Source organism: Centropristis striata, chromosome 23 (genome assembly GCF_030273125.1).
Source record: "Centropristis striata isolate RG_2023a ecotype Rhode Island chromosome 23, C.striata_1.0, whole genome shotgun sequence".
Classification (NCBI taxonomy): domain Eukaryota; kingdom Metazoa; phylum Chordata; class Actinopteri; order Perciformes; family Serranidae; genus Centropristis; species Centropristis striata.
In genome coordinates, this window is record NC_081539.1 from 5,797,358 (window position 1) to 5,814,195 (window position 16,838).

The window sequence follows — 16,838 nt, forward strand, 5'->3', positions numbered from 1 at the left end:
AGACACAGATACAGAGAGAGAGAGAGAGAGAGAGAGAGAGAGAGAGAGAGAGAGAGAGAGAGAGCTGGAGGGTGGGGTGAACAATTGCGAGGTAGGAGAGGGAGTCAGTGTTACCTAGCAGGAGATGCAGACGGAGAGAGAGAGGGAGAGCTGCTGTATTATGTATCAGTGAGTGAGGGACGAGCCAACGATCGAGCGCTGGTGACTGCCAGCAGAGACAGAAACAGAGGAGTGTGAGGAGGACGGAGGGGCGAGGCTGCTGCTGCTGCTGCTGCTGCATGCACTAACCATGGCGCAGCCGTCTCCCTGTGCATCGCCAGGCACCCGCCGCCGGAGCGATGGCTCAGTGAGAGAGTGTCTGTTCTTCCCTATTTCTGAACGCAACGAGCAGGAGAGGCTGGAGGCCCTGGTCCGCCGGAGAGCCGGAGGCGCCGAGAGACGAGGAGGAGGAGGAGGAGGAGGTGGTGGAGGTGGAGGTGGAGGGGATGCTCGCGACCACCTGGATAACAGGCCTAAACGCTGGACATGGGGAGGACCGCCTGACGGAGTGGACGGTGAGTGTGATGGTGGTGATGTCAGCGGAGGGTTGGTGTAAGAACAGGAGAGAGCATACAGGCTGATGGGGGCTGGGAGGAGAGGGGGAGAGGTGTTTTGAGGGGGGAGGTCTGGAGGTCAGGTGGAGGAGGGGGGGAGGGGGATGTATAGATGAAAGGGTGGGGTTGACAAAGCAGAGGAGCGCTGCTGCTGGAAGTGAGATGAGGATAAAGAGAGGAGGTATAGGAAGCAGAAGGACAGCGGAGGGAAAAGGGTGTGGAGGCTGCAATGCAGGAGCTGCTCAACGCTTTGTCTCCGAACCTCGTCAGGGTTAGGTGAGGCTGTGTGTGTGTTTACAGTCTGTGTGTGGAGAGCTTCACAGTGATGCTTATAAAACTGCTGTTAGCTGACGGTTTTTGGCTTGTAAATGTGCTACAGGTGTGTGTTTGTATGTGTGTGTTATTGCTCTGTGGTTTTATTTCCGAGCTGGGAGCTAGCAGCTCTTATTCCCAGAGGAGTTACACATCTAACCTTGAACGCACCAAGGCCGCTGACATAAACACAGGCAAAATGCGACACGAGGCCGTCAACTGTGCCATCATCCATCTTTTAGCTCTCGTTCGTATCACATCATCCTCGTGTTTTTTTCTGGTAATAATTCTGCCGTCATGTCAGCCAGCAGGAGGCCAGAGCGCCACCAGCTAGGCTCCACATCCTGCGGTGCATTCATAACGCCATCAATTATTCACAGCGCCCATCAGCCCCGCCGTCCTGGCACTGACCCGCGATCGGGGTCCACCCAGCAGCTCGTCTGGCTCCGGCCCGGCTGACTGGCAGAGAGGCTGCTCTGGGATCTGTCGCGGCCCAGCAGAACAGCTCACTGCAGCAGAAACAGCAGCATCTCATCTTACAGCTCCACTCGATTAAAGGACAGAGACTCACTAAAGTGTGTGTATGTGTGTGTGCTGCGTATTTCTCTCTGGTTCCAAGGTAGTCCACTTCAAAGTCTGATCAAAGCTACCTTTCCTCAGTTCATTCTGATGCTCATTGCATCACGGAGGCACTCATAGTTTTTGAGTCATGTGTGTTCACATGCTTTATGTTCTGGAAAATCGAAAGAAATATGGAGGCATTGATCGGCCAATAATAAAATGGCCTTCCAGGCTGTAAATCAACCAGCTATAACAGGAAACGTCTGCATGTTAGTGATGCAAACAGGAAACATGCTGTGCAGATCTAAACACTCTGAAAACTGTATTTTAAATTGTAGTGGAACCAAATCTGTCAGTGTGAACTTTTGGGTAAAATTTGATGCATTTGATGTGATGGTGCAGCAATCAAAACATGCAATGTTTCACTCAGTTTTAACATTTCCACACTCGGTTCTTAAAGCTTTGATGACTGAGGGATTTAGGGATTTAAGGAGTCAGCAGACGATTGAGGGCTGCACAGGAAAAAATGCACACATAACACAAAGCTGCAGTTATAAGTCTCAGTGGTAACAAAGTAGCATATTAAATGTAGAGACAGTGAAAGTATTGAAGTGGACTCACTGTGGGTGTCATGTTCAGGGGCTGCACAAAATGTTTCTGATGGCTGGCTTTGCCCCAGTGACAAACTTCTTCATCACATTAAATTAGATGTTATTGTGCTATAAACAACCAGAATGATGTTTCAGTTTTGACAGAATTCTACAGAACAAATTAAAGAAATGTTTCTTGGCATCCTATATAACCTGAAAATCATATTTTCTGTAGTACTTTATTTATAATCGAAGAGTTTATCAAAACTTGAGAACAGCGCATTAAAATCCAAGTCTTTTCAAGGATTTCCAGCACCCATAGGAACATTTCCACATGAAAATGATGTCCAAGCTATGTGTATGAATGGGTTCCAGGTATTTTTGGGGGGTTCTTGGATGAAGAAAGATGCAGAACCTATGACTTAAAGCTTCAAAATGAGCTGAAAAAGAGCTTATTCTCAAAATATATTATTCTCAGACAGTTCCAAACTGGGAAATTACAGTAAAAAAAGGACGTTTCCAAGGTTTATCTACCTTTGTTTAAAACAGACAAATAGAAGTGACAGGACTTTTTTTGATCCAGTTTCCAACCAGCAACTCACGAAACTCAGATCAAACCATCCAACTAGGCACTGCTGATCAAATATGAACCAAGATTCTGTTACTGTTTACATATTCTAGTGACTGTTTACCTGTAATTTATGAAAGTTCGTCATCCATCCACCATATTTAGGGACCGTACAGACCTACATGTGTCATTTAGTGTTCTGTCACATGCTTTGTTGCTTGTTGTTGATTGGCTGGGGGTCACGTTTCGTTGCTCTGATTGGTTGTAGGTCTTTTCAGAGGATCCAGAATAATGCGGATTAGTGTATTAGTGTTGTGATGCCAGGTTGGCTCATCAACAGAAGCAAAAAGCTCTGTTAATGTCACCACTACTGATCTGAAGGTGATGTCAAATGTTCTTGATGACCTCAGAGGTCTCCTTTAGCCTCTTGTTAGCAGCCGCCTTGTGTAAGACAAAGATAAAGATGAAGCTTGATCATATATGACCCAATTGTCTTTGAGACATGGGAAGTGGACTAAGGTTTTTACGACAGATTCCTGCAGCACATTTACATTTTTTTTAGGCCTTTGACTTTTCATGCAGCCTCATCAGGTCAAAATAGGCGCGTTTCCATTAGGTACTTTTCCCTCCAGTGAGCCGCTATGGGTGTGGCTTGGGAGAGAGGATCCGCCCCAACTTTACCTGTTAGCAGCTCAGGTAGCAGCTCAGAAAGTACCTGCCTCGGGTCGGTACTTTCTGAGCTGCTACTAACTGGTCGACGCTGATTGGATACAGTTGAGGCAGCGATTTCGCGCATGCATGATTAATTTGCAGACTGGTGCAAACTAGATGCTGAAGGGTTAACATCTCCTGCTCTGACTGCAGCTGGGAGAGACTGCTGCAGGAGGACTGGGCTGCTTGTGAATGCTTTGGGACGGCACCTGCTACTCGTTAAGAGTAGGAACGAGTCTTCAAAAGTCTCCAATAACACCAGAAAAAGTTGCTAGATTTGTTGCTAGTTGCTTTTTTGAAAAAGAGTCGCTAGAGGGTCTGAATAGTTGCTAGCTTGGCAACACTGCTGGCCGCATTGGTCTGTTATCACATTCGAACTCCATTGATAAGCTGCTACAAAAGTACCTGTATGGGAACAGAGGCAGAGGGGAACTAAATTGGAGCCAAAAAGTAGTCTCCTACTGACTCTCAGCCTTGTTGCTTTCTGTCAGCTAACAACAGTCTCACAACCTAAATCACCTCATGAGTACCAGTTGTTGCTAAGAAACATTCATGTTGCACTGAGAATCTTGTGTTGTCTGTCTCGATGATGATTAGAGGTTTTGATGTGTCACTTCTTGCTGGGATGTTTGTGCACGTTGTGTCTCCAGGTGTTTCTTGTCAGCGTGTGTGTGTGGTTACCCTGTTTGTACAGGTGCATCTCAATAAATTAGAATATGATGGAAAAGTCCATTTACAGTAGTTCAAGTCAAACAACAATGGATCTATATAATGTGTTATTTCCACTTTTTGAATTGAATTACTGACATAAATAAACTTTTCTATGATATTCTAGTTTATTGAGATGCACCTGTATGTGGTGTGTGTGGGGCGAGTACGAGTGTGAGTGTGTAACGCTTTGCTTCTCTCCGCTCTGCTTCACCTGCTGCCCAGGTAACCCTAAGACCCCGCCCTGCAATGCCATTGGCTCCGCTCAGCCCAATGAGCTTCCTGCTGCTTCCAGCGCCAGCCAATCCCGTAACGGTACAGATCACATGATTCTGTGTGTGCCACGCTCACCCGCCCCCACCCCCCCACTCCCCCACCCACTCCCACCCGTCTCCTGCTGTCTCACCTGCAGCTGTTTGTGTCTGCATGTGTGTGTGGACGTCACATCGGCTGTTTTTATCGTCTTCCAGTGTGTTTGTGACTTGTGTGTATTGTGTCTGCTGATCAGTTCATTGCAGCTCTTTTTGGAAGATCTTTATCTTTATCATTTAATTTACTCTTTGCTGTGAGTAAATGCCAAAACATGCTTCACATACACGCTTCACAACAAGCATAAACATCTTCACATTGCAGCTTTACGGTTTCTGGGCAACTGTAGCTTGCACAGAAACATACAGTCATGGAAAAAATTATTAGACCACCCTTGTTTTCTCCTTGCTTTCTTGTTCATTTAATGCCTGGTACAACTAAAGGTACATTTGTTTGGACAAATAAAATGATAACAACACAAATAGCTGATAAGAGTTTAATTTAAGAGCTGATATCTAGACATTTTCCATGGTTTCCTTGATGATGATTCTGGTTATTATGAAGAAAACCATGGAAAATGTCTTGTTGTCCAAACAAATGTACCTTTAGTTGTACCAGGCATTAAAATGAACAAGAAATTGAAGAAAAAGGGTAGTCTAATAATTTTTTCCATGACTGTAAATTCATCATTCCACATCTCACAGCACATACGGTATTTCCACCTCTCCTGTGTGGCTAATGAGTGTCTGGTTTGGAGCCCCCCACTACACACACACACACACACACATACACACACACATACACACACACATACACACACACACACACACTTGCCCCCCCCATCCACCCTTATCACAACAAAGGGCTGCTCCACTTCCTGTCTTCCTGGCCCAGGGCCGTGTTTAGCGATGCATACATATGATTCTCAGTAGGGAGCCCAGCCTAAAAGTATAAAACACCCTCTAACACACACACACACACACACACACACACACACCATACATCAGACCAGACATTTACCCTGTAGCTATCTGTGAAACTTATTAGACCCCACCTACACACAAGCAGAGATCAGATCAAAACACACACACACACACACACACACACACACACTATCCACCAGACATTTCCAATCATCCGTGTCCCACATTACAGAAGCAGCTGCTGCAGAAATCCATTTTTGCACTTTTGCTCCCAACCCGCAAGGAATTCCACTGAAAGCTGCGTTTGGATTTTCTCTACCAGCAGGTTGAGAATGCACAAATGTTGTTTTTAAAATACATACAGATAAAGTAGAAAATATTTAATTAATTACGACAATAAAGTCGAAAATATTTGATTACTTACGAGAATAAAGTCCAAAATATTTAAGAAATTACGAGAATAAGGTCCAAAATATTTAATTAATTACGAGAAAGCTGCATTTTTACTGTATTTATAATGCACTCATTCGGTTACCAGCAGGTTGAGAATGCACAAATGTTGTTTTTAAAATATATACAGATGTTTTCTGCTTTGTTGAAATCAAGAAAACCTGATGCAGAACACTATAAAAGATGTAGAGAAGATCGTCTGAAGGGAAAAAAGGAGCCAAGACTCCAGTCAGTTAGGAGATAAAGCCAGAAAAAAATCTAAATTCTGCTCAGAATACTTTAATTAGTTGTTTTGCAAAATCTCAAGTCAGTACAAAAACTTCCAGACAGAAAAAAGGTTTTCTATAAAAATCACTTTAAGTCTGTTTACATGCACACAGATAACAATCACATTATTGAGAGCCCTGATAGTTAATTAAACCTTTTAATCACATTAATGACTTTAACTCAATAATGGTGTTTACATAAGCTGTCATGTTTCTAGCTTATTTATTAAATGCATTTTGAAAACAGAACATAATCTGATTTACAGAGCCAGAGTTGAAGTACTTACTTAATTGATTTGTTTCTCCTTGAAAATGATATTTCAGTCTTTCTAAAGGAAGGAAGTTTGCAATCTCCTCAGCGCAGAGAGAGCATTTGCGTATTTTTCTGGAAGACAACAATCATTCTGTTGGCCTGAAGAAGTCCAGAGAGCCTCCGGCAGCAAGGCGAGGCACTGCATAATTACAAAAAAATATATAAATATTTCATAAATCATACTGTTTTGAAAGTACAAGGTCTTCAGCTTTGAGAATCAGTAAACCAATCGTTGTCCACACAATGTTTTGTTAGGAAGTATTTTAAACATGCAAATACAAACTTTTTGCAAATATATGAACATGTTGTGATCAAAAGATTCAAGATCAATTTCTAACCAGCCTACTATCACATGCTTGGTATTGCTGAAAACTAGAAAACGTCTTTTTTTTTTTTTTACCCTCCTGTTATGTTACGAGTCAAATTGAGCCATTTCAAAGTTGAAAAATCTAAAAAAATGTAGTTAAAAGTACTTTTTTATAGAATTTAAACATGCATTTTTTATAAAAACAAACAAACAAGTGAATTATCCTCATTGAACCTGATCTGTGAGAGGGAAAGAACACCATTGCACTAAATATTGATTGAAATAGTTAGTAATGGAGTTATTAATGAATTTGGATTCATTGTTTCTGACACTTTTGGATAATTAAACATGCACCAGGTCAAATTTATTCATGAATATTATTGCTGTTCCTGAGAAACGAACATAACAGGAGGGTTAAATAACGTGACCGCGCCTCTGTTTTAAAGAAAACTCAGTAAACATTCAACATAAAAAATAACAAACATGACCAAAACATGGAGACTGCCTGCATATCTCTTTATTAAAATGTATTGTAAATGTTTTATGGTAGGGTATTTTCACCTAATTTACAGTTACATTTGTAGTCAAAGAGCAGGAGAAGACATTCAGATACATCATTGTCAGCTGGATATCGGTTGTAATGGTGATATTGCTGTTGAAATTTAGATTTTAGAGGATGAAAATATTATTTTTAGCTTAAGTGCATCTCCATTTTCTCTAGAATGGTAATAGAAAAGGTTAACTTAGAAAGGATGCATATTCCTGAGCTTCTTATTCCTAATTAATTTCATGTATTTTAGGCAGTTCACCTAAAATGCCTAGTTTTGCTTGGAGTGGAACATTTTTACCCACCATCTGGAACATGCTCTGAATGATCCTAAATCAAATTATAATCTTGTGAGTCACAGTAATCAGGTTACAGTGTACATGGTGCCTTCAGGTGCTGCCGGGAAAAACATCCTCCTCTCAGTTCACTTTTATGGCCTTGCAGCGGCTGCTTCTGTACCATCATCCTCCATTTCATGATGAAGCAGGTTTCTGCTCCATCTCTGCCTCACAAGGTTAATATATTCAGCCGCCTGCTCGGCTTATCGATCTGCAGGATTACTTTCTGTGTGAGGCGGCAGTTTTTGTGTTTGTCGTGTGATGGGTGTTTGTTTTCGGGACGTTTATTGGACGTTTACAATCATACTTCGATGCAGCTGCTGCAGCGGCGGTCAGCGCTTTAAACCACTGTCATGTATGTGAGTTGTGTGTGTGTGTTTTTTTTAATTAGTTGGTGACTTCCTGTCTCCACCCGGGATGGATCAACCAATCAACAAACAGCTCTCCAACTCTTCAGCCGCCCTCCATTCACCAGAGAGAGGTGAGAGAGAGCGTTCACGTGTCATCATGCACTTTTTACACAAATGCACGAACTGCACTGTGAGCTCCTTCACGTACTTTAAGACACGGGACAACTGCTCCACGGTGGCTCCAAGAATCAACTTCTCTCTGGACTGCATGTGCCAGAATTTCTAGAATTTACTTTTGAATGGTGCTGGTACGACGGAGTATTCGGGCTACACATAGAAAAAGAAAAAACAATTTAATTATGAGAATAAAGTAAAAAAAATTTAATTACGAGAATAAAGTAAAAAAAATTTAATTAATTACGAGAATAAAGTCAAAAATATTGAATTAATTACGAGAAAAAGTCAAAACTATTGAATTAATCATTTTTTATTTATTAATTATTTATTTTAATTTACATTTTTAATATTATTATACTTTTGCTTTATATTTATGGTAATTATTTTTTTCTATTTCATAGTTACTTGTTTTTACTTTAACTTGTATAAGCCCTTATTTTTGTCTTATTATTGTGCAAAATAAAAAACTTCAAATTTCAATTACGAGAATAAAGTCGAAAATATTTAATTAATTATGACAATTACGAGGGTGAGATAACAGTGATTTTAGTTTAGTTTAGTACATAGTTGAACCACTTGGTGCCAATAGAGGGTGCTGCAGCTGCATGGATATCATTTTAAAATCAATTAATGGTTGCTGACAGAAGTGTATTGTTTTTAGTCATTATTTAATATTATTATTATTATTGTGTGGGATATGGATGAATGATGTGTAGAGGTTGTGTTTTTAACGCACAGCACCTCACAGGAGCAGCAGGCCTCGTTGGATGTTTTTTATTGATACAATGACAATAAAGTGATTCTATTTTATTCTACAATAATAACAAGTTAGTGCCATTTTCAAAGATCAGTTACATCAATGACATGTTGGGTTTTGTTTATAGGAAAAGTAAGACAGCAGCTGTTATTTGTTGTTTATGTTTTGCTCAAGAGTGTCGCCTTCACTCACCGGGAGTTTCTGATTTTTCTGTGACATCATCACATGTGTTTGTTGGGTGTTTGTTGTGTGTGTTGTGTGTATGTTTGTGTGTGTGTGTTTGTCGGTCCGTGACCCGTCAGTGTCTTTTGTGTCCCATCGAACAGCTTCCCCCAGCAACCAGAGACCGTACAGAAGCTCCTCCAACCGCAGGAGCATCGCTGGATTCCCAGAGGAGACGTCCAAAGCCAAAACACCCACGGTCAGACTTTTCTCTCTCACACACACACACACACACACACACAAACACACACACATAGACATAAAGAAGTAGGCAGCGTGTTTTGAGACATTATGTTTTAGATTAATGCAGATATATGCACACACAAACCTGCACACATGCCTGCAGCTGTAAATGGGTCATTCAAAGGTCCTATGTTAATTTTAAATATTTTCTGACACTTTTGGATAATTAAACATGCCCCGGGTCAAACTGACTCACAAACATTAACATTACTGTTCCTAAGAAACAAACATAACAGGAGGGTTAAATAACCTCTGTTTTAAAGAAAACTCCTAGTAAACATTCAACATAAAAAATAACAAACATGACCAAAACATGGAGACCGCCTGAGGATATCGTTATGAAAATGTATCGTAAATGTTTTATGGTTGGGTATTTAATCAAATTTGTAGTTAAGTTTGTAGGCAAAGAGTAGGAGAAGACATTCAGATGCAGCATTTGACTACAGTGACTACATTCTAGCAACAACTGTTTCCCATTCATATTAAAGCACCAGCTTGTGTTACAGCAAGTTTTTAGTGCAGAGTCATGACTATTTAACAAATATTCTGGAAATCAGTCACACAGGCCTCTTTTGTCCACAAATCCGATCGGAGAACGGAACATAATCTCTTTAATACTGGAAACGTCTGCATTTCCCTCTGAGATCGAAGCAGGTTTTCTTGGGTAGCAGCTCTGTGAAATCAATACGAGCTAAAAGTGACAAACAGGGACACTAATGTGATCCTGAAAGTCACAGATGAGACAGAAGGAACAGATCAAAGTTTGGTGAAACAGCAAAAAAGATTTTCATGTTGTGCTCTAATGTTGCTGACATACAGTACAGGCCAAAAGTTTGGACACACCTTCTCATTCAATGCGTTTCCTTTGTTTTCATGACTATTGACATTGTAAATTCATCAAAACTATTAATGAACACATGTGGAATTATGTACTTAACAAAAAAGTGTGAAATAACTGAAAACATGTCTTATATTCTAGTAAGCAAAGGGTGGTTACTTTGAGGAATCTAAAATACAAGACATGTTTCAGTTATTTCACACTTTTTTTGTTAAGTACATAATTCCATATGTGTTTATTCATAGTTTTGATGCCTTCAGTGAGAATTTACAATGTAAATAGTCATGAAAATAAAGAAAAACGCATTGAATGAGATGGGTGTGTCCAAACTTTTGGCCTGTACTGTATATTTGGTTTTATTAAATGCTTCATGTCATGTAAGACTACTTGTTTATAATGTGTGCTCTTGTTATTGTTACAGTAATAATTGTTAATATAACTTAATAAGACTACAACTAGCTTTACATTTACTGCTGCAAATTATTTGTTTTTAAGTTTGTTTTTCCATGAAAACCTGCAGACATTCCTTAGCTCCAACTGTTCATAGGAAAAGATTTGTTGCATTTCTTTGTCTTGATATCATAATAAACTGACTAATAATCCAAAATCTAAAGATATTTAGGCAAGAAAAGACAATTGAAGATCTGAGTTTTTCATGAGGTTTTCGCACTATATTTGATAGATTATAATAGATATACCGGTAGTTTAATAGATTTTAATTACATTTTTATGAACTTAATTTAATGTGATTTAATTTAGCGCAATTTGAATGAAATGTAATTAATTTTGATTTTTAATAACAATTATTTAGATTTAATTTTAATGAATTTTAATAAATGTCTTAATGGATGTATTTTAATGGCTCCTTCAAGGTGGACTGAAAAAAAAATCTTATTTTGATGGAATATTTGGAAAATATGTCATGATATTAGTTATGAAAATAACCTGCTAAAATAACCAAATACTTATTTATTGAGATATATTTTACTTGATAAATTCTATACTTGATGGATTCTTGACTTTTATAGTTTAAAAAAAAATATATATATATAATATTTTTTATATATATATATTATGTTATTGTTGTTCAACCTACTTGGCAATAAATCAGATTCTGATACTTTTTCAAAGTTATTTTTTATTGCTTCTGACTTTTAACACATTTTATTTATTTAATTTTTTATATCTTTTAATTTGTACTGCTTTTTAATTCTTCTGATATTTTATGTAATTCATTTGAGAGTCTTTTTATATTAATGTTTCTGTGCTTTTTTTAAATTATTTTTATTGGTTTAAATGTTTTATTGAAATTTGTCACAAGTCCAACTGGAGCCGTGTTTTTGTATTCATTCTCGGATTTAAAAAAAAATCAGTGTTCAGATGCACAATATAATGTGTGCTCTTGTTAATATGACTTGCAGGGGGAGACTCCAAACACGCCGGCCCGCAGTTCTTCCTTCAGAGCCAACAGCAAGGGCCCCGCCACACCGAAACGGTACCACAGACACACACACACACACACACACACATGGAATAACGTCAACCTGACGTTCTGTTCTGCTGGTTATCAGGGTGAGGTCAAACAGGAGTCGCGCCCAGTCGCCATGCTCCCCGGGCCAGTTCCCGCCCTCCCCGCTCCGGCAGAGGGCCACCACCCCCGGCACCCCCGACGACAGAGGTCACACGGAGGTGAAAGCTCACAGCACCCTGGAGAGGAAATCCACCAAGTCTGAGACCTCGGAGAAACGGATCCCCAAATCCACCAGCAAAGAACTGAATGCAGGTAAAGAACCGACGTGTGTGTTTGTGTCTCAGTATACAGCTGCATGTCAATACATTAGAACAATGGTTCCCAAAGTTCCTCCACACAACAAGCAAGAATGGTCTTGTCATCTTATTTCATCCTTCTTTTTTGTATTTGTAATACAGACAGAATAAGCATATTCTATGCACATTATATACTAGGGGTGTGCCATATCGTATCGTTCACGATAATATCGGTATATTTTTTTTATGGTTAAAAAAATGCATATCATGATATTGGCAACATTCCTACTTCTTGATGTAGTGGCATAAGGTTAATATTAACTAACAATTAAAGTTGTTTTAATCACAAAAAGCTACTTACTCTCTGTCGCTAAACACATGCAGCTTTCAAAATAAGAGCACAGTGTGTTAACAGAATCCACCACAGAACTTACAAGAAGACTGTCAAAATAAGATGCCTTAAATAAAACATACAAGAAACTTTATTCTCCTTTACAAAATGTCATTCAAATATGCCCCCGAAACCCCTAAATGGATATTTTTATTATTTGCTCATACTCAAGAGTCAAGAGTAATTTTTTTTGTATTTGGCAACTGTTGAGATTTGCACTTCACACTACATTTTAGATTTGTATTTATTCATACAGACAAAAAAAAATGATATTTTCTATATCTTTTTAAGTATTTCGTATTATCGTCAAGAATATCATTATCACAAAAAAAGCCTGAAATATCGTGATATTCTTTTAGGGCCATATCGCTCAGCCCTATTATATACATACATTTCTGTAATATGACATTTTATTTCTAATATATATTTTGTGTTTGTTTGTTTCCTGAAAGAACTTTGCAATTTTCAGATATTGCACATTGTAGAAAATATATTTTATCATGTTAAATAGGTTCAATAAGTTCTTGTATGTAGTGGTATGAACATCAATAAATAAATATATTAAAATATATAAGTGGTATATGACAAATATAATATAGAAAAAATACAGAAGATCTAATATAGGCCTGATGTGGTCGGATGTAAACAGAGATATCTATCTGATATTTATCTCTGCTTACAGATTTGTCCAGACATGTCTCTTTTTTTTTGTCAAGTCATGCCCCATCATCATCTCCTCCTCCTCCACAGAGTCTCCGGGCACGCCCACAGGCAGGAGTGTTGGTGGGACAACGGATGCTGAGGAGGCGTCCAGACTGCTGGCAGAGAGACGACGTCTGGCCCGAATACAGAAGGAGCAGGAGGAGAGACAACGGCAGGAGGAGGAGAGGTGCACAAACAGCTAGCTTTACACTTACTGCTGCAAATGAGCTGTTTTTAAGTACGTTTTTTCATGAAAAGTTGCACATTCCTTAGCTCCAACGTTTCATATGAAAAGATTTGTTGCATTTCCTTGTTTACTGTGATAATAAACTGACTAATAATCCAAAATCTAAATATATTCAGACAAGAAAGAGACACGTGAAAATCTGAGAGGTTTTCACGAGGTTTTTCCACTATTTTCTGGCACTTTATAGATTATAATAGATATAGGTTAATGGATTTTAATTATATTTTAATTAACTTAATTTAATGTATTTCATTTTTAATTAAAACATGATTTAGTTTTAATTTTAATGAATTTTAATAAAGGTCTTAATGGATATATTTTAATGAATCCTTCCAGGTGGACTGAAATAATATTAAATATTTATAATACAAGTATATATTATTTATTTCAATAATACATTTGATGGATTAGTTATGAAAATAACCTGCTATAATAACCAAATATTTATTATTTAAAAGATAAAGATTCATTTTACATGACTTTTGATAATTTTTTCATAATTGATATTGTTGTTTTTTATATTTATATTAATGATTATTGACTTTTTAATACATTTTTCTTTATATATATGTGTGTATATATACATTTTGTATTAATTCTGGGATAAAAATCAGTCATGATACTCAAGTACTATCTGTAGCTCACTGCATCTTCAGTTCAATTTTAATAAGCAAACACATTAAAAAACATTAAAAATCAACCCTCAAACACCCAAAATCTTCTCTATCAACCCTTTGATTATTCTAAATCTGATGCACGGCTCAAACCTTCATGTGTTCCTGCAGGCTGAGGGCCGAGGAGGAGCAGAGGAGGCAGGAGGAGGCGAGGGAGCGACAGGAGAGAGCTGCACAGCAGGCTGAGGAGGAGAGGGTGAGGCGGGAGGAGGAGAGGAGGAACAAGGAGGACGAGGAGAGACGGCAGAAGGAGCAGAGATGGAAGGACATGCAGGAGCAGCTGGACAAAGAGGTGAAGTCACAATAACAACTTTTAAATGAGGAGAAATTGAAGAAAAAGGCGGTCTAATAAGTGTTTCCATGACTGTACATTAATAAATGACACTAGACTTTATAAAAACTTCTCTTGGTAATTATAAGTCCTTCTGATTTGTCCATCATTAATTAGAATAATTTGCCAAAAACATGCTTTGTCTGATTCCTGCAGCAGAGAAAACAGCAGTAAAGCCTGCCAGTGAAAATCTAAATTTTAACAAATATACAACAGGACTCAGAGGCTGACTATGTCATCTAATCTCCTCCAAATAAAGACACTAACATAGAAGATAAATGTTTTCACTTTTTCTATGGAGTTTGATTTGATTGGAGCCTTTGATTTAAGGTGGTATGTGCATGAGAAAACAGTGCATTTATGGAGGTTACTGGGTGTTTTTCTTTTTTTTTTTTATCTTTATTGAGGCCAACAGGTTACATACAACATAGGATATTTTCCCTTCTTAAAAAACAAACGTAATTTCTCTTATATGTACAGGTTCCTGATACATAGGAAAAGCAAAGAAAGGAAAGAAAACTAAATCATAGAAAAGATAACCATCAGGATTTTCATTCTGTATCCATAGATATACATCAACATCAGTTTTCTTCCCAGGCCCAATTTTTTTTACATTTTTATGTATTAACATTATGAACAGTTGGAACATAAGAGGGAGTTTCACTTTAATTCTCTGAAAGAAAATAAATAAAGAAAAAGGGACATGCATACACATAGATAATTACAACAAGACAAAAACAAAAAATACTCAAACAAAATCTGATCTTAGGCCTATGTGATCAACATACCCAGTCCATTTAGACCATATTCTTGAAAATTTGTCAGTCTGGATTTTGAGGGAGTAGGATAACTTTTCCATTCTATATATATCATGGACCACATCTAGCCATTCTCCTATTGTAGGTGGGTCTTGTTTTAACCACCTTCTTGAGACTGCTTTTTTGCTTGCCACCAGAAGTATAATACTGGGTGTTTTTCAGAGGGAGGAGGCCTTCCTGCGAGCTCAGAAAGAGGCGGAGAGGAAGAGACAGGAGAGAGAGCTGCAGCACATCCAGGAGGAGCAGGAGAGGCTGCAGAGGAAGAAGGTAACAAGCTGAATTATGCTTCAGCGTGTCCTCCTGTGACCCAGAAATCATCCCCCCTCCTCCTGCATCACAAAGGGTTTTCCAGTCTGTTATAATGCACCTCGAGAAGACATGATAGCAAAATGAAAAGAACCTTTATGTGTCTGCTTCATGAACTACAGACCTCAAAAACATCAAATTACTTTTCTCACACAGGCTTATTTAAATAGGTGAAGAAGAAAATTATAAAACTTTGATATAATTAAAAAAAAAAATCGTCTTTTTTTCCATAGAGACTTGAGGAATCATTGTTTCTTTTCTTGCTGTTCTGGTTTTTGTTGAGGTAGTTTCAAACTGTGAATTAAGTGGTTCGGTTCATAATTGGAACCGAGAATATATGTACATGTACTTGTGACCAGAATATCAAAAGAAAAAAGAAAACAGGTGAGATAAAACTGTATTAAATGAAGTAATCAATTAGATATAAGAACACATTTTTATAGAAATAGGTTTTTGAAATAGGTCACTTCACAATAAAAGTCAGTTCAGGTCACAAACATAAACATAAAATGTGTTTCTTAGAGAGATTTAAAAGAGGAAAAGCAGCTTGCCAGTCTGTGTATCTTGTATAGTTTCCATTCTTGTTTCTTTTCTTCTTTTATATTTATAGACCTCTAATTATTTACTCTGTAGCTCGAGTTATCTGTATTTGTGTCCTTGTGCTGCTGCAACATCTGAATTTCCCCTCCAGTGATGAATATATTATTTTATTTTTTTATCTTATCTCTCTCTCCGTCTGGTTTTTAGACAGGCTTTTCCTGCTAGAGATCCAACATCAGGCCTATCACAGCATTTGTTTGTTTCTTTCTTTTTTTTGGTCTTCTGTGTTTTTATCTTGTAACTTTTATTGGTTTTATTGCCTCTCGCTCTTTTTAAGGTTGCATTACTGTGAAAGGAACCTTAATGTGTCTCTTTCATGAACTACAGACCTCAAAAGCATCAATTTTTTTTCTTTCACGCAGGCTTATTCAAATTGATTGAAGAAAATCATTGATATAAATAACAAAAAAGTATTTTTTATGTCTTTTTTCACAGAGAATTGAGGAAATCATGAAGAGAACGAGGAAGAGTGAAGTGGAGCCTCTGTCTGCTGCTGCAGGTGAATATTAAATACTTCACTTTATTTCCTGCACCGTCACAATTTAATTCCACTTCCATTTTCAGCATGTTTTGTTGTTTTTCTTCACTTGGATGTGAAACATTCTTACAAAGCTTGTTGGCCTGCATAATTAGTTTTCAATATAACTAAAGGAGATGAGTTTCAGCTGCAGAGTGACTCAGCAGTGTTGTTCAGGCAGGGAAACAGCGCCTCCTGCTGGTTTAAAGGCAGCAACACCATCCAATAACAAGCCGACTGCAGCATTTATTGAACTCTCTGAACCCAAAGTGTCTTAAATTACATTACTGCTGTTTTAACATCACAGAGGAGGTGGAACACACTGATTTATTTCATATTAAACACTTAAAACAAACCTGCCAAGTAAATGATGTAGGAAGGTATATATATATATCAACAAAT

The 16,838-nt window shown here is 38.1% G+C and overlaps 1 protein-coding gene across 1 annotated transcript in view; it reads left to right on the forward strand.

Annotated features, from left to right (window-relative positions):
• LOC131962010 (ensconsin-like) overlaps positions 1-16,838 on the forward strand; it is a 34,315-nt gene that overhangs the window by 12,683 nt on the left and 4,794 nt on the right. Inside the window, exons 5-14 of the mRNA XM_059326956.1 lie at positions 392-554; positions 4,269-4,358; positions 7,888-7,977; positions 9,083-9,201; positions 11,505-11,578; positions 11,655-11,866; positions 12,992-13,130; positions 13,976-14,156; positions 15,176-15,280; positions 16,355-16,418. Coding sequence (XP_059182939.1) covers positions 392-554; positions 4,269-4,358; positions 7,888-7,977; positions 9,083-9,201; positions 11,505-11,578; positions 11,655-11,866; positions 12,992-13,130; positions 13,976-14,156; positions 15,176-15,280; positions 16,355-16,418 — 1,237 coding nt within the window. The remainder of the gene's footprint in view (positions 1-391; positions 555-4,268; positions 4,359-7,887; positions 7,978-9,082; positions 9,202-11,504; positions 11,579-11,654; positions 11,867-12,991; positions 13,131-13,975; positions 14,157-15,175; positions 15,281-16,354; positions 16,419-16,838) is intronic.